This window comes from Lepidochelys kempii, chromosome 5 (assembly GCF_965140265.1).
Source record: "Lepidochelys kempii isolate rLepKem1 chromosome 5, rLepKem1.hap2, whole genome shotgun sequence".
Lineage (NCBI taxonomy): Eukaryota > Metazoa > Chordata > Testudines > Cheloniidae > Lepidochelys > Lepidochelys kempii.
In genome coordinates this window covers 35598876-35623011 of record NC_133260.1, presented here as the reverse complement: position 1 = coordinate 35623011, position 24136 = coordinate 35598876, and the positions used below count along the sequence as shown (strand labels likewise).

Here is a 24136-nt window from a genome sequence, read left to right as displayed (position 1 = left end):
TTTTTCCTTTAATTTCAGCCCTTAACAATAAGAATCAAACCAACCTCACTGCATCTGTTTACATTCTTTAGGAAACAGATCATAATTTTGCAAAATTACAGAAAAATGGCTGATTTATACTAAATGTTCTTTACTACATTATCATGTATTGAAATACACTCATACAATCCTTTGACTGAAAACCTCCTGCATCTCTTAAGCCCACTCAAGTGATCCAAAACACAAATGCTTACTATTAGAAATTCCGTAACACATACCTGCTGAATTTATGCTCTGATTGCAGCTAAATGAGGGGTCATTTGCTCGTCCAGAAAAGTTATCCTAGAACAGCCAGCAAGATACATTAGATCTATTATAATAGTTCTGGACCAAGTAAAGAAAAAACACTTCAGTTGCAAATACATCTATCAATGTGGAAGTTACACTTCTGATGCACCAAGAATAAATATTATAAATGCTCTTTTAACAAAATCATGTTTCAAGTCTAAAAATGTTTTGCATTAATATGTTTTGCTAAATATATTAACATCTCTTTCAAAATCTTTATCTTCTACAGTTGCTAAATGATTAAACTGAGAAACATTTTACTTTTCACACACTTCCAGGACACAATGGGTAACACTTGCATGTTAGAGGCTCCCAAAATGCACATTTATTTTTAATATGTCCCTTTAACACAGGAATACTGTCAATTCCCTGGAACAAGTGCTACAATTTTTTTTTTAATGGGCCTTTAATCTGTTTTTTCGATGCACAAGTTCTGAAAGTTGTTTGGGTTTTCTTTTTTTTTTTAAAATAAACCGGAAGGAAGTTCTTACTTTTACTCTTCAGACAGATTACAAATGTTATGCTTGATCTTCTCTGGTTCTGCTGGTGAACATCATGGAGTATGTTTATTGTGAGCTTTAATAATTTAATTGAAACAGCAGAGCTGTTGAACATTTAACACATTTTTTAATCCAAACTAAGTTAAATGTTTGCTAAAACAAACCAGTGTAATAAGTCTAACCAAAAATCCAATTAATCCTTTAACATTCATTCTTGATTTCTGTGATGTCATCACTGGCTGTACCTCCACTGAAAATTCTCTAATTATACCACCTCTTGTCAAGTACTGGTGCAATTCCAACAATGTTAACAGTGGCAGTGATAGAATAGACTATTTGCAGGGTTGGGGTTTGTTTTACAAGGTGTATTGATTTAAAATCAAAGCAATCTAAATTACAGATTTTAATGATGATTTATATCAGCAAGCAGGAAACCTTGATTTAAATCATCAATATTAATCTTGTTTCACCTTTGTATTTTTAGTTATTTTTCTAAAGAAAAAATGACTGGTCAGTAACCATTTTAAACGTGTTGACTGGCAACTACATATAGACTTTACACAAAATTTGGTATTTTTTTTGCTTACCAGAACAATACATTAATATCTATACACATTTAATCAATTATATAGCTTAACATACATTTATTCAGAATCTTAGTTTTTATATCATTATGTTAGAAAATGGTGAATGATGCATTTCTTGTTTACATGATTAATTTTTTTATTTATGACTTGTGTTAAGCTGTATTTGGATGGAAACTGGAACCCAAACGGACAAACACAGCATTTTAATTTTTGTATTAAATAAAACTACCTTAAGTGTGCTGGATACCTAAGAGAAATTATCAAAACATATTTTGCATTTAAAGTTAACTGATTTATGAAAACAAGGAAGTATTGGCTGTAGTTAATGAACTCAACTGTTTCTGTTCACCGTGTCCTTCAAGATTTTAGAACTAGTAGATCTCCTCTCACACCTTGTTTTTAATCCATAGACTGAAAAAGGAAAACAAGCTTTTGTCTTTTTTTCCCCCTTCAACTCCCAGTTTCTCAATGAACTTGTAATTGAACTGAACTAGTTGCATGAACTGAAATGAAGAAAATATCTCTGCACTTGCAGAAGAGACTACTGCTGTCAAAAGCTAGTTTAACACTTCACCAGCTTAGAGGCTTGGCCCTCTTTAAAACTTCAGCAGCAAATATGTTCTGCTTAATATATTTTTAATACAAATTATTTTAGGATATTATAGTAAATTTAGGCCTTAACCCAAATTACCATAATTTCAATTAAATTTTAAAATAATTTTTAAAAACAAAATTTAGTTTTAAAAATTTGACTATTTGCAACAACCATTTTATCCTCCCTGCTTGTCTACCACATCATCTAACCCTTCTCAAAGCAGACATACTGCTGACCACTAAAGCAAAACAAACTTAAGGTGTAATTGCTACTTTGAATGTCAAATTACTCCTCGGGGAAATCTGCACCACTGCGCAATGCAGAGTTTTACAGAAATTCAAGTTGTGAGTGCAGAATTTCCGCCCCGCCCTGAGAAATGGGCCCCAGAGCTGTTGGCCACCACGAGGTGGACCCGGAAGAGCCCAGCTTGCAAACAGAAAACAAGGCCAAAGAGAGCAGGAGGGGGAGGGAACTAGAGGGTTCCCAGCACACCCTGAAGGAAGGAGGCAGTGGTGGCATGCAGGAAATTCCATGCAAGCCTGGGACCCACCATTAGGCTGTTTCTCCCTCTGGATCCCTAGGGAGGGGGGCATGCATGAGCTGGGCTCTGGGGGGAAGGGAGCGTGTGTCTGGGCCTTCCTGCAGCTAGCTCCCAAGGGATAGGAGACGTGACTGACTGGATTGCGGGGGCCATGCCTCGGCTCTGGGGAATAGGCAGTGCGAGTGTCTGGGCCAGGGATGGGTCGGATGGGCTCTGGGGAAGAAGGGGTGTGAGTGGCTGGGCTCTGGGGGGAGGGGGGAGGGGGAAGGAGGAGGAGGTAGGGCAGAGAAACAGGAACTGGGCTGTTGTAGGGTTTCTTTAACTCTCTATTTCTGGGGGAATTTGTGTGTGTGTCTGTATTGTTACATACAGTACTTGCTAACCATTATTTTGAAATAAATTACCAAAATAATTATGACTGGGGTGATTATATAGTGCTATTTTGACAAATAAAATTTGCAGAATTTTAAAATATTGTGCACAAAATAAATTTTAATGTTTTGGCACAGAATTCCCCCAGGAGTAGAATGTGTATACAGAAGTCAGTTTCTTTGATAATCTTAGCTTTACCACATTTAAATGTATGAATTAATATTTTTCGTGTAATCCTGGTTAAAGGGAAGGCTGAATTTTTAAATTTGCACATAATGCTGTTGCAGAGCCAGTATATGGTAAATTTTGTGCAACATTCTTTTTCGCTGAATACAGCAAGTGTTGAACAACACTTCTTATCTGCTGCCTTTAGCGGTTTATATACCTGTACAATGATTTACAGATCTAGAGAGAAAACAGTGAAGTAAAATATTGAACAGATCAGTTAAGTGTTTCACCGCAAGCACAAATTTAAGCAAGTTAGAACAGCAAGGATATTACGTTTTGAGATCTGGGACCTTACTGAACGTAAAAGGAGAGGTGCAAAGAGCCAGGTGAGTTGCTTCGAAGGCTCTGAGATTCTTCCTTTCATAGTTTTAAAACATTTAACTTTCTGGCTAAAGTTATGCTCCCAGTGTCCTCTGGTAAAACCACATAAAACCATCAGACTGTGCCAAATCAAATGAGGAGAACCATGCTTTGACACCACATCCTTGAACACTCACAGCTCTAAGCTGGAGAAGGTTGTTGTGCATCTTTCTTTCGGGTCTGGACCATCTCCCATGCAACAGGAGTTGTTCCTTCAAGCACAAAAATCCCAAATATTGTTCACATTGGAGTTCTTACAATGGCATACTTTTCAATAAATTCTCTGGAAGTTCTCACCAGAGGTACTGCCTGACCACAGAACTGATATAAATTAACACTTGAGCTCCTCTAACTGGAAGTCATACAGGCAGGGGACGTGTTTAACCCAAAGCACTAATTTTATGAAGTGAGAAGCGGTGCATTTGTGTAATTCATGAGATCTGTCTCGCCCTGAGCATCATTCACTAGATTGCAAAAAAAAAAAAAAGGAGTGATGCATCTGATGAAGTGAGCTATAGCTCACGAAAGCTTATGCTCAAATAAATTTGTTAGTCTCTAAGGTGCCACAAGTACTCCTTTTCTTTTTGTGGATATAGACTAACACGCCTGCTACTCTGAAACCATTCACTACATTGATGACTTTTTCCTGTGTCTCCTGAAAAGGGAAAACTATTCTATGGCAATGTCAAAGATGAATTCTAGAAGAACCATCGGTCAATTTGGAATTAACACACTAGTCCTGGATGAAAGTTTAGCTGACATAAAAGAGATACTACTCCTTAAACTGCTCACAAGGCAGATTGTCAGTTTAGAGATTTTATGAGCGGCTCATTCAGATAAAAAATATATTATATATATATATATATATTTTTTTTTTTTATTTTTTAACCAAGAGCTGCAGTCATACCCACCAGGATCTTGTGAGTGCTTAAGAGGCTCACATTACATTGCAGGGCAAAACATATTCCTGAACAAAAAGCCAAGTTTGTGTATGAGTCAAGGTCCATGTCAGAAAAGTATCCTCCTCCCTCTAAGCTGAAGATTTGGAGTCAGCAAGGTAGGGCCTTGGACAAGCCCCAGTGTACGGCACAGACAACTCCATGGAGAGTGAGAGGAGTGGGGTACACAACAGATGCAACCTCTAACCATGACGTGGGAGATTTCTGCCTTCCACCTGTCCGTCCCAAGGGGATATGAGAGAAAGTAGCCATGATCACTCAAAAGACACACCTCTCTCATCAGAGCGCATGAGAGCCTACTTACAGAGCCCCAAATGTCTCAAGTAAATGCAGATGGAGAAAACAGAGAGATCCCCTCTGCTTTGACCTCTTAGCTGATAAGCCACACTATGTCAGGGCCCGGGGTCCTCCTGTAGTGCCTACCCATGGACAGGGGTATGGCCCTCAGGTTTCCGAGGGGTTCCAGGGAGAGGAGTAAAAGGGCCTACTACATCAGTACCATGACCACTCCACATGAGGGGACTCATAAGACAATCCTTTTGAGTCATTGCCACCTTGAGTCAGCAAGAAATGAACTGAAGAGTTTGATCCTGGGACCAGAGGCAGTGTTGCCAACTCTGATTTTATCCTGAGTCTCATGATAATTATTGCTTTCCTTAAAACCCCAGCTCCTCCGGGGTCAAGTGGATGTGTGATGATTTCAGCCTTCATTCTTAGAGAAGAAGTAAGTTTCTATCCCTTATGGATGTGGAGAAAGCTTCAAAATGTGACCCCAGTGCACCCTAAAGGCTCAAAAAGCAGAAGGCAAATAAACACCAAATCTATTTTACATAATCCCAGGATTTTAAAGCCAAACTCATGATTTTTGAACATTTGGGGTTGACAATACTGAAGAGGACAGCCAAGCCCAAGGAGATTGTAGAGCACGCATGTCCATATTTTGAACATTTGCACCAATTACTGTGGGTGGCATCTTTGTGGGTGCAGTTTCGTTTGCGGGCAGAAGCTGGAAGGGTACAAGGATATTTCCCACCTATTCAACCCTGCTTATAAATAAAAGAGCTTTGTGAAGTAAGAAGTGCACATGCCCATTCGGCCTAAAATTCTAAATAAAACCTTCCCTGGTACAAACAGTATAAAGTTTCTTTAGCTCAGATCATGAGCCTCAACATGACCCATCCAAAGCCCAGTCAGGTCAAAACTAGGACAAGTGTAATCATGGTCCTTAACCAAGCCATAGCAAAGGCTAAAGTTACTGAGCAATCAGGGCCACAGCTCACACATCAGAATCATTTGGTAGTTCCTGGGAAGTTCCTTCAATGACCAAAGTCCAAATGGAACAAACAGGGCAGAGCCCTCAAGATGCCTATAGGTGCTTCAGAGGGTCAAAAATCATAAGAGCTAAAGGATTTTCCTCAAAGACAACTGCTGAAGGCACAAAACTCTAAGGTAAAAATCCTGCACACATTATCTTTTAAGAAAAATGCTCATTTGATGTTTCTCCACTTCTGTAAAAATAATGTGCCCTGAAACAAAAACTTTTGATTATTTATAATCTGTTTAAAGAACACCATAGGCAGAGATTATGCTTTACAGACAAAAAAAATCAAGTCCCTTCCTAAAATGTCATATGTAAATAAAGCTTTATAGACTAACATTTCCCTGTCTCAAATGTGAGACTTTACCCTACCAAATTCACGGCCATGAAAAACACGTCACAGACCATGAAATCTGGTCTTGTGTGCACTTTTACCCTATACTATATAGATTTCACCAGGGAGACCAGCATTTCTCAAATTGGGAGTCCTGACCCAAAAAGGGAGTTGCAGTGGGGCTGCAAGGTTATGGAGGTGGGGGTCCATGATATTGCCACCCTTACTTCTGAGCTACCTTCGGAGCTGGGCAGCTGGAGCGGCTGTTGGCTAGGTGCCCAGTTCTTAAGGCAACACCCTGCCAGCAGCAGTGCAGAAGTAAGGGTGGCAATACTATACCATGCCACCCATAATCCTGCGCTGCTTCCTTCAGAGCTGGGCAGCTGAAGAGTGGTGGCTGCTGACTAAGGGCCCCTGTCTGCAGGCAGTAGTGCAAAAGTAAGGCAATACCATCGTCACCAACTGCATAGGTGCTCTGGGGCTGGAGCACCCACGGGGAAAAATTAGTGGGTGCTCTGCACCCACCAGCAACCAAGCTCCCCTCCTCACCCCCCCGCCCTACCTCACCTCACCTCCACCTCCTCCCCTAAGCGCACCACGTCCCCGCTTCTCCGCCTACTTCCCAGCGCTTGCTGCCACAAAACAGCTGTTTCACAGCCTAACAAGCTCCAGGGAGGGAGGAGCAGAAAAGCAGCATGCTCAATGGAAGAGGCGGGGCCGGGGTGCAGATTTGGGGAAGGGCTTGGAATGGGGGCAGGGCCAGGGCAGGGCAGGGCAGAGGGTGGTTAAGCACCCACTGGCACCAGCAGAAGTCAGCGCCTATGGGCAATACCATACCATAGAATATCATGGTTGGAAGGGACCTCAGGAGGTCATCTAGTCCAACCCCCTGCTCAAAGCAGGACCAATCCCCAACTAAATCATCCCAGCCAGGGCTTTCTCAAGCCTGACCTTAAAAAATTCTAAGGAAGGAGATTCCACCACCTCCCTAGGTAATGCATTCCAGTGTTTCACCACCCTCCTAGTGAAAAAGTTTTTCCTAATATCCAACCTAAACCTCCCCAACTGCAACTTGAGACCATTACTCCTTGTCCTGTCATCTGCCACCATTGAGAACAGTCTAGAGCCATCCTCTTTGGAACCCCCTTTCAAGTAATTGAAAGCAGCTATCAAATCCCCCATCATTCTTCTCATCCACAGACTAAACAATCCCAGTTCCCTCAGCCTCTCCTCGTAAGTCATGTGTTCCAGTCCCCTAATCATTTTTGTTGCCCTCCGCTGGACGTTTTCCAGTTTTTCCATGCCATCCTTACTTCTATGGTGCTGCTGGTAGCAGCTCTGCCTTCAAAGCTGGGCTCCTGCTGCTGCTCTCCTATGCCCAGCTCTGAAGGCAGCACCACCAGCAGCAGTGCAGAAATAAGGGTAGCAGTACCACAATCCCCCCCGACAATAACCTTGTGATCCCCTTCTCCCAAACTCCTTTGGTCAGGATCCCTACAATTACAACTCTGAAATTTCAGATTTAAATAGCTGAAATCATGAAATTTACTATTTTTAAAATCCGATGACTGTGAAATTCACCAAATGGACCATGAATTTGGTAGGCCCCTATTCATCACTATAGTGTGCAAGTGCCTGTGAGCATACGGTGAAAATCAACGATGACAACATTCAATGATTGAAGTAATGGAAGGTGTGAGAATGGATGACAAAAATGAAGGCAAGGACTTCTGGGAAAAATGGGTTTAAGACAAAGAAAGAAGGCACTTGCTGTGGATGGATCTAGACTGTTCTCAGTAGTAGCAGTTGACAGAACAAGGAGTAATGGTCTCAAGTTGCAGTGGGGGAGGTTTAGGTTGGATATTAGGAAAAACTTCTTCACTAGGAGGGTGGTGAAACACTGGAATGGGTTACCTAGGGAGGTGGTGAAATCTCCTTCCATAGAAGTTTTTAAGGTCAGGCTTGACAAAGCCCTGGCTGGGATGGTTTAGTTGGGGATTGGTCCTGCTTTGAGCAGGGGGTTGGACTAGATGACCTCCTGAGGTCCCTTCCAACCCTGATATTCTATGATTCTATGATAAAGAGACTGTTCCAAGTATGGAAGTAAACATCCCTAGAGAAAAAGCTAAAAATCAAAAATGAAGGGAACAGTAAACTGCTATTATTGGGAAGGACATAGAAAGAAAGAACAGAGGCATTAAAACAAATGATTGAGGGAACAGGATTGCGTAGGTACCCTGCTTATAGGCGAAATCAAGTTGTTAAAGAGACAGGACTTCAACTGAGATCAAGGGGAAGGAACTTGACCTGCCCAGCAGGAACATTTTCTCAGTACTTCTGATAGACTGGAAGGATAAGAGTATTTTATTTACAGAAGTCATGGCAAACAGTAAAGATTAAAAACAGTCTCTCCCTATTAACAAACACTTAGGAAATCTAGATAAATACTACTTTGTCCTTCCATAAAACCTTGGCCTCTAATAACACAATCCTCTACCAACAGTCTATCACGGCAATGCAAGGCAAGAGAGGCTTATGGGATCGTGCTTGTCTCCCCCGGCCCGGATCTAGGTTAAAAAGAGGTTGTGCAAGGCATGCTGAAGTGTAACCGGGCCCCAGCCACCCTATGCCCCAATGTCATGGTCTCGTACCAGCTGCTGGAAGTCTGGTACGAAGGATGCCACGCGGTCCTGGATCTCGGTGTCCCAGTCCTCATCTCCCATGGTGCAGGCTCTCAATCTGTACGGAGAGGGCAAGACCTTATTACCGGCGGCCACGGGAAGCTGCCGCGGCCCGGCAGAGCCGACAGACAAGGCAGCCGCGAATCAGGACTGGAGGAGCTTGTAAAGCCCAGACCCACCAGCACCCGCAGCACCACACGAGTCCCGCAGCTCCTACAACCCGGCGTTGCCCTTCCCGGCCGCCCAAGCCCCCCCAACAAGCTCTTCTCCGCGGAGCCCCACGCTTTCCACTCTCTCCCCCCGGGACTTCCCACTGGTTGCTGTCCCAGGCGGGCCGCCGCCCAGCTTCCTTCCGCGGGGCTTCCCACCCAAACGCCACCCGCTCCCTTAGGCCAGCGCTGCCCAGGGACGCCATCGACCCCACCCCGGCGTGGCGGGAGAGCAGGCGGCAACCGCCCCACTCCCTCTCACCCCCTCCGCTCCACGCCACGCCACACCAGCCGTCACGCGCCCCAAAGGCTGCGCGCGCTCCTTACAACGAGCATTCTTCCACTCAGCAGCCGCAGCACGTGCCGCTACCTACCAACCGCCACGCAGCGGCCCGTCTTTGTGTCACGTGCCACCCGCCAATGGGGACGCAGCAGCCGTAGCGCCCTGGGCGCGGAGCGCTGCTAGAGGGTGTGAGTCATTCTCAGCCGTGAGTTTGAGCTTGTGCACGTGGTGCTGGCTCGGTGTGTGTCTGAGGCTGAGCCGCTGGCTGGGAGGGCTCCAGGGGCTGTGGGGCTGTGTGACGCTAGGCACGGTGCCTGGCGAGGAGCTCGGGGGCGGTGGGCAAGCAGAGCTGCGTGTGTCGCTGTGTAATGGGCTGCGGGTCACCCTATCGTCTTATTTGTATTACCATCGAGCCTCGTAGCCCCAGTCAGGGACCAGGACCTCCACTGTGCTAGGTGCTCTTCAAAGCAAAGACAAAGCCCCTGTCCTGTATGTCGCTGTACTGGTGGTCTGGAGAAGGTCATTATACAGCTTGCTTTGTGAGAGAAAGGGGGAGACCGTGCAAATACAGTGCTTCTGGATGTATGTGTCAGCGTACAAGAGGTTTGTGTCACTAAAAGTAGAAAAGTCACTGCAAAGAGCTGTGAATGGATTACTGTACATAGGTTGCATGGGGGGAATCATTGTCCAAGGAGGGTGGATTATGTGTGACAGTGTCTGCACAAGTGATGCAGGGGATGGATCACTGGTCAGCTCTGTATATGTGTGTGCTGCAGAGCATGTGCAGCATATTGGAAAGATTACTGCAACTATAGACTCTCAAAGCTCTTTGTCCCTGTGCAAGTGGCTGTTACTGTGCAAGGAGTCCTCTATATCACTGTGCAAGAAGTGGTAGGGAGCTCACTATTTAAGGAACTGTAGCCTTGATTCACAGAGATGCCTAAACCTCAGAGCCAGTTTTAGGCTCCCCTGCCATCCACAAAAACCCCATCAAGCCTTATAGGCATCTAAACGGTTTTAATGCCTACATTTTCAGGGTGAATTTCCCACAACACCAGTGCTTTTGCCTCTGGGTATGGGTTGTAGGCCCTCGGATGCCTAGCTCCTGCCTAAGCCCCAGAGCAATCCACAAATTGGGGGAACATTGGCAGACTAACCCCTGTCTCACATATGGGGTTGATCTAGTGGAAGTTGTCTCAGAGGCCACCTACCAAATCAGGTCCCATTCAAAATCTGGGGGGAGGTAGCAGAGCTCATGAGATTTTTAGCCCAATGGTTAGAGCACTCACCTTGGATGTGCAAGATGGAGATTCAGTTCCCTCCTCTGCATAAGTTGGAGAAAGAATTTACATCAGGGTTTCCCGCACCTCTGAAGAGAGGTGTACTAACCACTGAACTATTGGATGTTCTGATGTGAGGTTACCTCAGTCTCTCCCTAACCAGCAAGCTTCAGAGTCATTGCCCTTTTGCTCTTTCTAACCCAATACCTGTTTAAGTATCCACAATGGAACAGTCATTGGGCAAGAGAAAGAGGGAATGATTCTTTAGCCTGCTGGTTAGGGCACCCACCTTGGTGGTAGAAGACTCAGGATCCCTCCCCCCGTTCTAATCACTTTTTTGTTAATTATCCACAGTGGAATAGCTTCAACAAAATATCCAGTACCTGGGTGGTTAGCGTATGCTCCTGAGAGCTAGGAGAACTCTGTTTAAATCCTTTTTCCCCATCAGGCAGGAGAAGAACTGAACCTGAATCTCTGACATCCTATGTAAGTGCCCTAACTACTGGGCTAAAGTTAACAAGATGGGTGGTTCATTCTCCAGCCATTTTGCATCAAGCAAGGCAGGTGCCTAACTCATTCCCACAAGAAATGATTTAGATACCTGACTCCAGGAGTTGGGTTCCTGTTTGTGGCTCACTAAACAGAGATAAGCGCCTCCCTGAAGCCGAGGTTTAGACACCTATCTCCCATAGACTAGTTTAGGCAGCTCCCTGCCTAGCATGCTAGCTGTTGTGGATTCCATTCTAAGGTGCATATCTATCCCCATTCATTGTATTAGGAGCTTAACTCAGGCTTTGTGGATTGCAGTTTTGTTCCTGTGATTTTCTAGGAACCTACAAGTTAGGTGCACGATGTGCAGCATTACAGTGCTGTGTCCCTTCCTGGATCCAGGCCTATGTGTATCACTTTACAAGGGGAAGAATGGGGGTCACTGTGCAGTAAGCTTTGTGTGTGTGCATGCCACTGTGCAGAAGGCTAGGAGAGGGTCATTCTGCAACTAATTTCTTGTGTGTGTAATTGTCGGGCCTAATTTATGCTGGAATAAATGATTGAGTGCATCCATTGTACCCACCTGAGTTGGTGCAAGATTTGCCCTAGAATCTATGCCAGGACTGCTTTACACCAATTCAGGCGGCATTTATCTTTGACAACTCTTATCCTTAATTTTCTGGCTTAAACCAGCCACCAGCCACACCCCCATCAGCCTTTGTATACCCCCTGTTATAGAGTGTTTGGGGATTTACTCATTATTTAAATTCCTTGGGAAAAGATTAATTGCTTGAATGGAATTAGCAAACTAAGACAGTCTGTAAAATGCAGTAATTGAGCTAGGTGGTTAAGCCTTTGAAAGGCAGTTAATTAAAGAGTCATCTTCTCCTCAATGGGCCATCTTTTTCAGTGTGAGTCATGTATCTGCTCCACATTCCATATTGTGTTTGTATAGTCTGGAGAGATAATGTGGGAGGAGGATGACTTAGGGAACAGTGAGAGGGAGTTGTCAGCCCTGACAATTGTCAAAGAAGACCTCTTTAAGAGCTGATCACCGATTGTGCCAGGATGTTGTGGCCACACTGGGACACACAATCCATTGAGCATGCACCAATTCAGACTACCCTAGTGCTTACCCATATAATATTTTGGGGTAAATTATGCCAATTGCTGCCTCCCCAATTGACTGAAGCACTTTTGTGTTTGGATACAAGGTGCTTTCCAGATGACTGAGAGGGAGCAATTACTCTAGTGTAGACACAAAAAGAAAAGGAGAACTTGTGGCACCTTAGAGACTAACAAATTTATTTGAGCATAAGCTTTCGTGAGCTACAGCTCACTTCATCAGCTGCATAGTGTAGACAAAGCCTCTGTAACCAAGTTAAAAAGATGACTAACATACTGTAAAATCTTAATGTAGACAGGTCAAGTTGCAGTTTTACCTCAGTTTAGCTAGTCAGGATAAACCAGGTCATCTCAATTAGCTAACACAAAGTATTAACTACAACTTGCCTTGTCTACAGTAGGATTTTACAACATTACCTGTCTCCGTTTAAAAAGAAAAAACACTTTAAAACTCTAGTGTAGTTATAGTATCTGTGTGTAGTAATGTGGAGGGGTATGGGTTGTTTGTCAGAAGAAATTCCCTTCTTCCCAACCCTGCCACCAACCTTTTGTTGTGAGACACTGCTGTGATTAATGGAGATGGAGTTCACATTGAATTCTGTTGCAATTTTCCCCCTTTTTCTTTATTCTGTTTTCTGACTTGTACAAATAAGTATATTATATGTATTGCATATGTCTTCAGTTTCATGTGTAAAATACAGTATATTACAATGCGCTAGTTAACTCTAGCTGCCACTTCAAGTCTTTAGTATGGGTTTCTCTCCCTTCCATTCATAGGAATTTTACAAATAAACAAGATATTTAAAATATACATACATGTGTGTCTTCTGTCTATTATTAGAGCAATCAAGTCTTCCCCTCAGTGATTTATTTGTAGAAAAGTAAGTCAGCAAAATCTTTCACGTACCTCAAAATATCTTTTCCCTATACCTATAATGTTAAATAACATACCCAAGGAATGTATTTCCTCCCCCATTTGCTGTGCATTCATTTGCATTTGAATTTTATGAATATATTAGAACATAATGTTTATCTCAGCACATAGTTTCAAAAGCTTTGTATGGCTATCATGATAAAGAAATGTATAAAATAAATCAGAGTTAAGTCATGTTTCTCATTCCCTTTTGACTTAATAAATTTATTTACACTTTATATTCAGGTTTTTTCTGTGCTCCTTGATTTGATTTATATCTGACTGTGAATAACTTTTGTAAAACAAGACATTTATATAATTGTAAGAAAATATGTATGTGCTTCTTGTGCACTTAAGAGCAATGAATGGGCAGTATGCTGGAATCCTAAGCAGTTTAGTTTACTCCCCTCTATGAAATGCACCATTACAGGAGCTTACAGCATGAGGTTCTAAGACCCTGCATCAGAATATAAGAGTATTAATATTATTTATTTACTCACTCTAATGTCAGGATTTATAATAGAGACACATATTTAGTGTTATTGACTCACCCTGATGTCAGGTTTGGTGGGTCTTGTTACCTCCAGTCCAAGTTGGAGTAACTTCCTCAAGGAAGTGTGGGTGGAAGGGAACATCACAAGACCAGCACTTCCATCCTAGGGACAGCTAAGCTCTGAAGAGAAGTTTTTGTTTTTTATGTTAACAGTAAAGGCAAGCCCTAGAAAGGGAGCAACTTTGGACCATATTCACTGGGTTTATACTTGATTTGGAAGGGGGTGGGAGGGAGCTACCACTGCTTATAATCACTTGCACTGACTGAAAAAAACCTTGGCTTTGTGTTCTTTTTATGGCTGTATGATGTATAAAAACATTTTGAAATGTTTTTATACAACTTTAATACTTTGATGTTAACCTTACACATGTGAGGAATATCAAGTCTGGTCTTCCTTTGCTGGAAGATTTCTTGGGACACCAGAAATGATTATTCTAATCTTAAAAGAAAGGGTGAGGCCTGGTCTACACTAGAAAATTAGGTCAGTTTAACTATGTTGGTCAAAGGTGTGAAAAATCCACACCCCTGAGCAGTGTACTTAAGCCAACCTAAGTCCCTTTCTTCCACTGAATTCTTCCATTGATTTAGCTACTGCCTCTCAGGGAAGTAGATTACCTACACTGAAGAAACTCCAAAGTAGAGGGGAGGAGGGTAGGTTGTGGAGTACCCATAGTGACACATATCTCGAAGAACCATCGTCACTGCAAAAGGTGAGTAACTTCCTCTTCTTCTTCGAGTAGTGTCCCTATGGGTGCTCCACTTTAGGTGACTCTGGAGCAGTACCCACCACTGGAGGCTGGGATTTTGGAGTGGAGTATTTTACCACAGAGAGTACTATGGAGTCGAAGATGGTGTCAGCGGCCAAATCTTCAGTGATCTGATAATGTTCTGCGAAAGTATGGACAGAGGCCCCAGTCATTGCTCTATAGATTGGGGAAATAGGTGTATCCTTATGGAATGTGACTGAGGTAGAAACTGATCTCATGGAGTGTGTATGGACGGAAGCAAGTTGCGCCCTTGCTAAGTGATTAATGCAACTAGAGACCCATTTGGATAGTCTTTGAGGAGATATCACACAGCTTTTGGATCTTTCTGTGGACAAAAGGAAGAGTTTAGGGGATTTCCTGAAGTCCTTAGTCCTGTCCAAGTAGAATGCTAATGTCGTTCTAATATCTAGCATATGCACAATTGTCTCCCAGTTGTCACAATGTGGTTTTAGGAAAAAACAGGGAGATGGATCTGTTGATTCATATGGAAAGTGCAGAAAAAGTAGGGAGAAACTTGGGATATGGCCCTAGAGTTACTTTGTCTTTAAAAAAAAAAAAAAAAAAAGGCCGTGAATGATGGGTGTGCCATAAGGGTCGCTATTTCTCCTATGTGCCTGGCTGAGGTGATGGCAATTAGAAATGCTGTCGTCATGGACAGGTGTAAAAGAGAACAAGTTGCCCTGGACTCGGAGGGAGGTCTAGTCCAAGCCCTGAGAACTAGATTAAAGTGCCAGGGTGGAGTGGGTGGTGTCACATGGGGGAAGAGAGTCCCAATGCCCTTAAAGAATCTACGCATTAGTGGTTGAGCAAACTCCAAGTGGGAAGCCATTTTCGCCATGAGATGTACCTTAAGGGAGCTGAGGGAGAGTTTAAAATGTAGTGCAAAATCAGAGGGAGGAAAAATGAGGTTGGGTCTGTCCATTTGGAATGGTACAAACTTGGAGTCATTTACATTTTGTAGATAGGTATGTGGAGTGGTCAACTTATGGTTGTGCTGCAACATGTGTTTCAGCTTGTCAGAGCATTCTTCTTCTAAGCCTTGGAACAAAGAAAGATCCAAGCCTGGAGGCGGAGGACCCATGGGTTGGGATGAAGGGTCAGCCCATTGTTTTGAGAAAACAGGTGAGGAATGGGCTGACATCAGAGGAACAAGAGGGCATATTGCCATCTGTGTCAGGTGAGGGAGCCAGACTCGTCATAGTCAAGAGGGGCAATCACAATAACTCTCGCTTTGTTTCGCTGAATTTTCAACAGAATCTTGGATAGAGTAGGAAACTGGGAAAAGACATACAAGTGGGCCCTGTCCTCTGGGAAGATGAGGGCAACTGCCTGTGAATGCTTCCCCAAGCCGGCCCTGGAGCAGTAACAAGGACCTTTCTTGTTCCGATAAGTAGCGAAGAGATCCATACTCCGGGTTCCCCGCTATATCTTGAAGCACCTTTGAATTGAGTATACACTGGTTGTCATGAGAAAATTCCAACTGAGACTGTTGGTTGTCCCGTTCTGTATCCCTTGTAGACAGACAGCTGAGATGAGCACATTGTGATGGGTGCATCAATTCCAAAGTTTGAATGCTGTCTTTCAGCGGGAGGGCGATCTGGCAACTCCTTGGCAGTTTATACAAAATATACAAGTCAGATTAAGTCCATCATAACCTTTGTGTGTTGTTTTTGATGAAAGGCAAAGTTTGTGCACAGGCACTCCTGACAGCCCTTAGCCCCAAAAGAGTGATATGGAAGGTCATTTCTGTGGCCTTCATTTCTGTGGAAGGCCATTTGTCCTGAACCTTGTTGTTGTGTAGGTGAGGTCCCCAGCATATTAGGGAGACATATGTCCCAGGGTGGTGAATGTGGGTAGCGAGAGGAACACTCTCACTCATACTGCATCAGGTTGGTGCTGATAAAGTCCAGTCACTGTACCAGGGTTAGTATGCCACTACAATGAAGTGAACCTTGGAGAATACCCTGTGTGGAGCAGTCTGTTCTTATAATGATCCTCCCCAAAGGTAAGCAGTAGGAAATCTCCTGTATGATGGTTGTATTGAGATATGGAAGTAGGCACCCTGTAGGTTCAGAGCTAGAAATCAATCTCTTTTCTCTAGAGCTGGTCCTAACTGCTGTGAAATAAGGTAAGGTGACTTCTGAGTGGCATGACAGGTGTATAGATGGCAGCTGATGCTGTAAGGTATAATTGTTCAGGCCCCCGACCAACTCATCAAAGTGCTTATAAGAGGCAGTTTGAGAGGTCATGGATTGGGGTGCAGACTGTTCTCACTTTTGAGCCCTGGGCCTCTTACGCTGTGGCTCATAACAGCACAGAGATGGTGAATATTGAGAAGATTGTGATCTGTGGTGTGGTTGAGAGGTATGTCTTCTCTTCTGTTCCACAGTGTAGATTCCTGTCATAAATATAAAGGGAAGGGTAAACACCTTTAAATCCCTCCTGGCCAGAGGAAAAACCCTTTCACCTGTAAAGGGTGAGAAGCTAAGATAACCTTGCTGGCACCTGACCAAAATGAACAATGAGGAGACAAGATACTTTTAAAGCTGGAGGGGGGGAGAAACAAAGGTTCTCTTGTTCTGTGTTGCTTTTGCCAGGACCAGAGCAGGAATGTAGGTCAGAACTCCTGTAAAGGGCTAATAAACAATCTAGTTTGATATGCGTTAGATTCTGTTTTGTTTAAATGGCTGAAAAAATAAGTTGTGCTGAATGGAATGTATATTCCTGGTTTTGTGTCTTTTTGTAACTTAAGGTTTTGCCTAGAGGGACTCCCTATGTTTTGGATCTGATTACCCTGTAAGGTATTTCCCTTCCTGATTTTACAGAGGTGATTCTTTTACTTTTTTCTTTAATTAAAATTCTTGTTTTAAGAACCTGATTGCTTTTTCATTGTTCTTAAGATCCAAGGGTTTGGGTCTGTGTTCACCTATGCAAATTGGTGAGGATTTTTATCAAGCCTTCCCCAGGAAAGGGGGTGTAGGGTTTGGGAGGATTTTGGGCGGGAAAGACGTTTCCAAGCAGGCTCTTTCCCTGTTATATATTTGTTAGACACTTGGTGGTGGCAGCAATAAAGTCCAGGGGCAAAAGGTAAAATAGTTTGTACCTTAGGAAAGTTTTAACCTAAACTGGTAAAAATAAGCTTAAGGAGTTTTTCATGCCGGTCCCCACATCTGTACCCTAGAGTTCAGAGTGGGGAAGGAACCTTGACAATTCCTAAGGAGTGTAGTGTGGTCTGAGAATCCTTCAGGATGTGGAGAGAAAATCTGTCTTCTCCGCAAAGAATTTGGCCCTTCAAATTGGAAGTCTGTAGCTTTTTGGACAATCTAGAGAGGTGTAGCAAACAAAAAAAAAAACCCCACAAACCACCTCAGTACCACTGTCATGGAGACTGGGCGGGCAGCTGTAACAGCTACATCCAGTGGTGTCTCTAGGACCGGTCTGGCTATTAACTGACCTTCTCTAAGAATGGTCTGAATCTGTTCTTTTTGTGTTTCGAAAACATCTGGGTTTCCCAAGATTAACAAAATTGTTTTGGCCATGACAGTTTGGTAATTTGTGACTCTAAACAGTAATGTTGTCAATGAATAAGCCATCTTGTGAAGCCTAATCATATGTATTTGACTTGGCGTTATGTTGCTTGCTTCATGCATTCACAACATCTACTATGATGGAGTTGGGTTGGGGATGTTGAAAACAAAGTCTGTCTCTTTGGGTAGAAATGTAGGGTTGTTTTTGTTTACACTCTGTTGCTGGTTGGTGCGATGGAGGCTGGTGCTGCCAGATGATTTTGGTAGGATCTAGAATCAGCTCATTAATTGGGAGGACAGTTCTAGATGAAAAGGTAGTGTGCAGAATTTCCACCAACTTGTGATGTGTATCTACCACCTCCTATAAGGGAGTCTGCAGCTCGTCTACCACCCTTTTGGTAAGATCCAGAAAGTTCTTAAATCTTCACCTAGTGATGAGGGGTGGGCAGCACCTCCTCATCTCTCCCAGATGAGACTAAGTGTGCTGAAGAGGTAGCTTCCTCTTCAGGTGGTTTTTTTTTCCCCCTTCTTTCCTGTTCTGAAAAAGCTTTCTCCTGTCCTGGCTCAGGTGCTTTCCTTGCCCTGGCTCAGGTGCCAGGCTGTAGCAAACCATCTGGTGGACTCTCCCTGAGAGACACCAGAGACGGTCGCATCACATGCTTGTATATGCCCGAAGAGTTACAATATGGTCTTGGGAGGGAGAGAGAGGAAGGCAGGCACGGGCGGTTGGTGTGATGGAATTGGGGATGACCCTTGTAGTGTGGTGGTGGGCCACCTTGAGGGGCCAGGGAATGATCTCCTCCTGGCCAGTGTCAGATTCATCAGTGGGTAAGGGTGCTGCTGACTGGGGTATTGGCACTATACGGCCCAGTGCTAAGAGCGATTCTGGGTGCCGAGATATGCTCGATACCGGGGTCCTGGTACCAAGTAATGGGGATTGTGGTTCTACCCCAATCATCAGGTCTCCAGGGTACCAGAGCTCATTCAGTACCATGGGTTCATTTGGTACCACAGAGGAGGGTCCGTGGTACGTTGTCAGTACCGATAGTTGGGCAGAGCACTCCCTAAATGAGAGTTTTGCCCAGTACAAAAAGTTTGTTGGTGCCACTTTTTTAGAGACAGTATGGTAATTGTCTGTTCCTGGGTACTGAGGCCACAGGTCTCCAGAATATCAGAGCACCTGTGTTACCATGGGCTCATGTGGGACCCCAGAGGAGTGTCTGTAGTTGGTATCGATGGTTGGGAAGGTGCAGAACACTTCCTAGATGGGAGTTTTGTTGCATCTGGTACCAAATGGTTTCTCTATGCTGCTCTTTTAGAGATGGTACGGTAACTGTCCCCTTTCCTTAGCGGACAGTAGCATTGCCTCAGAGCATGAGGGTGGAAACCTCTGGTGTCTCGGTGCAGAAGCAGAGCTGACAGCAGGGCTTCTCTGTGCCGCTCTTTTAGAGATGGTACGGTAACTGTCCCCTCTCGGTGCAGTCGTTGCCCAAAGTAGAGCTCAGAGCAGCCCAGGGCTTACTGAAGCCCCTTGTCCAGGTGGAGAGCAGAGCTCCGAGCAGGGCAGAGCTCACAGCAGGAAGCCCCTTCTCAGGTTTCAGCTTCCAGAGCTTCCTGGTGCCCAACCCTGCGGTAGCTGAGCTCACAGCAGGAGGTTCCTCTGCTGAGGGAGGTGGCCGCTCTGGGGAGTCCCACTGGCTGGGCAGCTCCCTGATCGGTGCCGAGATGGCCGCACTAGGGAACACCTCTCTGGCTGGCCAATTGCTCGGAGGAGCCTTTCCAGGGGGAGTCTGCTGGTGGCTGCTTTTTTTTTCTTCTCCCCTCCCCCCCTCCTCCTCTTCACCACTGGACCCCTTTTGAAGTGAAGGCTCTGGGGATGATCCGGGGTCAACACCCACCAGAGTCCCCTGCAGACTGAAGAGTTTTCTCCATAGGGAGGAATTTTTACTTCAGCTCATAGCTCCTGTGAGGCTGCAGTTTTAGCTGTGGCAGATAAAGCACTTCTGTGAGGGTCTGCCAGGCACAGTGTCTGGCCATTACATAATGCACCTGCCAGGAGTCAGTTCCTGAAATTACTGAGGGCCTTTGCAAGCAATATGTCCAAACTGTCCTGGTGCTATATAAGATATAGCACTGATAGTCCCATTTTGTGCCTACCCAAGGAAGTAAGCATAATATGTGAACCAAAAAGGCTGCTAGCCCTGCAGCATCAGTTATGCTATTTCCTGGACATTTATAAAGGCTAGCCAAGCAAAGTACATGTCATATGCATTTTCAAGAAGCTGTTTCCAGGCTACCTGCATACCTATTTTTGTCCTCACTACATTAACAGAGACAAGTCTCACTATTGCTTCAGCAGAAGCCAGATGGTGACTGAATGTCATTAATACCAAAACACTCAAGTGTAGATGTGGCTAGAGAGTTCAGCCACCAGACGGGGACAGGATTTTTCTAAGGGTATGTCTAAACTATGGAGACTATAACTATTTCCGCAAGGCATAACTATGCTGGCATAGCCCCATAGTGTATACACAGCCTACTCCAACAGAGGGAGTTTTTCCATCACTATAGGAACACCACCTCCCTCAAGGACATTAGCTATGTTGATGGAAGCAGTTTCTGGCAACATAGCTTAATTTACACTGGAGGGTTATGTCTGCATAACTAAGTTGTTCGGGGGGAAGCGGGGGGTGTTTTTGTCACATCCCTGACCTACGTAGCTCTGCCAATATAACTTTCACGTGTAGACAAAACCTAATACCACTCACCTAATGTAAGCAGTGGAATCAGAGCACAGGTTCCAGGAGATGTTTTCTGGGAGTGAAGCTTCCTGAAGCTCTGAAATAAGATCTATTCTTGGGTACAGATTTATACTAAATTGTGAATTTTAAAATAAAAATATGGGGCCCGATTATCTTTTATAATCAGCAGTGCTCAAGTCCTAAAAAAAAAAAAAAAAGAGTGCCAGAATTCCGCAGACCCATCTCCCTGCTCCGGAAAGAAAGATGGGTCCAAACTCTGAGGGGCACCCCCTGGACACAGCTACCTGCTCGGGCAGGAGAGATTGTTACTGAGCGACCATCTCTTCTTCTGGAGCAGACGAAATGCTGCACTTGCCTCTTCCACCTCTTCTCCTTCAGGAACAGGGAGGCAGGTCAGAAGTACAAGAATGCCATGTTGCCACTCAAAAAAAGTGCTGGAATGCCATTCCAATGTTCTGGCATGACTCGGTCACTGATTATCAGGTTCAATAGCACCAATCAAGCAGTGCAGAGGAGACAAAATCTGTCTGTAACTGTCCAGCTGGGATGTCCACCAGCTGCCCTTAGGCTACTTTAATTCATGCCAGTGGTTTGAACAGCTGTGAACTAAGAAGCATGGGCCCCTTTACCTCCTAACAATTGCACCAAATGGATCTTGGTCCATAAGAAAATGTGACCCATGAAAAGCAGCTTTTCCCTAAATAATGTATAAAAAAATGCTGAAAATTAGCATGCTTTAGGAAAAAACATGTAGATATTGTAACACTGAAAAGGCACAGCAAGTTTTGTATGTACTGGAATACAAATTCAAACTGCCTTATTTCATAATAATTTAGATAGTGAGATACAATTTATATGTGATCAAAAGTGAACTTTGTTCTCAGTTTTGTTTTTTTGCATGTTAGTCTTTTTTTTTTTTTTTGGCATCTGCAAACACCCTTGATCCTTTCACAGGCTCTAGTCTAGAATAACTCCTACAGCCTCTATCCCACATCTCTTTTCCAACCACACTGCTGAGTATGCAAGAATTGATTATTCAATCCAACTTCTCTTTTTCTTTTGTACCACCAAAAGTTAAAGTAGTAACAGTCACTGAAAAAAAATGGGGTCAGTGATTAAATTTCCTTGGGGCACTAGATTCAGCCCAGGTTTGAAGTGAACTGGATCAGCCTGGAAGTTCTTGCTAACACTTTTCTGGCAGTACCTTGAGTTTCAGTTTCCCTTATTGTTGCAAAGAAAAATCTTTTTAATGCTCTAATGTAACGTTGAAACAACCAAGGCACTAGCCTCATTACAATAAGATGGTTAAGTCCTGTCCATGCTAAAAAAGTTAATCATGTTGTAAATGAGACCTGATTCCATTATATTTGTAGCGTAGCCTAGGCCTTCTTCAGTCTGCAGAGAGAGACCCAAAAATTATAGCTCTATAAAAGGTTTATTATTATTTGTCCAACCTACTCCTTTCCCTCCCTGTTACATGTAGAATGTGTGAAGGGGCAGAGTGTAAGGGGCCAAGACATAGGTGGTCTGGCCTAGTGGTCACAGCTGGGTTGAAGTCTGCCCACCGGGACAGTAGTCATCAGGCACGAGTTGGAGGAATTGCAAGAGCCAGGTTCTGTAAGCAAGAGTCAGGCCAGGGTTGGAGACCAGAGATAGTACCAGGTTGGAATCAGGATGCAAGAATCAGAGTCAGTCTGGAGTCAGAGGTCAGAGTCAGAGACTAGATACCAGGAGATCAAGTAAAGTCCGACATGGCAGCAGACCAAAATCAGTGTGGTTGCCCAGGCAGCTTCCTAGGCCAACCCCTGAAGTTAAATAGGGCACGTAGTCAATCAGAGGGCTGCAGGGCACCATCACTCTGGCTATCTTGGGTGATGCTTTTTGTGGTGCTTACTCTCCTTAGTGCTCTCTGGGTATGCCTCCTGGTGGCACCATGGGAATACCGGCAGTCTCACGAAAGCTTATGCTCAAATAAATCTGTTAGTCTGTAAGGTGCCACAAGTACTCCTTTTCTTTTTGCGGATACAGACTAACACGGCTGCTACTCTGAAATCAGCACACATAGAGGCCTACACTACAGATCCTTTACCAATAATGGTATAGCTTTACCAGCAGGACCCCCTCCCCAGTGGAGATGAATCTTATGCCAGCAGAAGGAGTTTTTCTGTCAGTATGGTAATGCTACTATGCCCCCCCCCCCAAAGAAAAAACCATTATCTATGCTGCTAGAAGCACTCTGTCAGCACATCTGCATCTAGACTGGGAGTAGGGGAGGAATATTTGTTTCACACCCCTGAGCAACATATCTATGCTAACAAAATTGTGTAGTGTAGACCTGGATGGAATCCCTGGGTATTTTAGGTGCTAAACTAGAAGTCTCTACTGAGCATGTGAAACTGAGACTTTTTTCAAAGGTTTATAACTTGTTCAAATCTGGGTGGATTTTTGAAAGAACAGCAAAAGATGCCTCTCTGACACACAGGCCAAATTTTGAGTCTTTGTTTCAAAGCATAGGAATGCTGGAGTATCTCAAATAAAAGTTTACCAGAATTTTTATATGGCAAAACAACATGTTATTCCCTAGACTCATTTTCAGAAATGGCTGAACTGTTTTGGCTAAAACATTAAAAAATGTTCGCCTGAGACAGACAACTGGCATGGAAAACTTCAGCCCAAACACTTGAAGTTTGGCAAAGTTATAAGAAACTGAAAACAGGTTCTTATCATGGGAAATACAAGGCAACACTCATAATAGATGGTGATAACAGCTCCTCTTATAACCTTGATAAGATTTGTAAATACCTCATTGGAACACACACAATTTTTTTTTAACCTCAAGAAGAATTAGACACTACTTTAAAGTTAATTTATAATGAGGGAGTATTTATACACACTCATCCAAGACAATGAGATTTGGTAGCAGGTCTGCCTACCTCCTTGAGGAACAATAATTAGGCAGGACTGAAGACTTTGGTAGTATGTCTCCAGTTCACAGTGGACATATCAGTTTGTAACATAGAGACCTTTATTGGTCTTCTCATAAGTGGACTTTGATGGATTAGATTTTTAACAGTAGAATGATGGGGTTAGAAGGGACTGCAAGGGTTATCTAGTCTAAATCCTGCCAAGATGCAGGATTTGTTGTGTCTAAACCAGTAGTTCCCAAACTGGGGTTCGCAAAATGTTACAGGGGGTTCTCGGAAAAAAATTTCCTAATGGCGGCCAGAGCTGTCCCTAGGAATCCCGGGCAGCACAGGGCCAGCAGCCCGGAGCCCCTGGTTTTCTAAGCAGATCAAAGCAAGCATATCTCACACTGAGGAGATTTAAAGTTCAAGACTCCTTACACAAAATGGAAAGGGAGGTGGATATTTTTTGCTGTTTTTAAAATTAAATAGGCAGCTAGTATTGCTTTTAAAATTATTATGA

At 43.8% G+C, this 24136-nt stretch overlaps 1 protein-coding gene across 8 annotated transcripts in view; it reads right to left on the bottom strand.

Moving 5' to 3' along the window:
- The window catches only part of DDX4 (DEAD-box helicase 4), a 104821-nt gene extending 95415 nt beyond the window's left edge, over positions 1 to 9406 (bottom strand). For 5 of the 8 annotated variants that reach the window (XM_073343952.1, XM_073343958.1, XM_073343960.1 and 2 more), the window contains exons 1-3: positions 9274 to 9326; positions 8773 to 8860; positions 258 to 321 (exon numbers count right to left, since the gene is read on the bottom strand). In XM_073343952.1, coding sequence (XP_073200053.1) covers positions 258 to 321; positions 8773 to 8844 — 136 coding nt within the window. In that variant the 5' untranslated portion in view covers positions 8845 to 8860; positions 9274 to 9326. The other 3 variants (XM_073343953.1, XM_073343954.1, XM_073343959.1) reach the window with 3 other exon arrangements.
- Positions 9407 to 24136: the final 14730 nt, after the last annotated feature.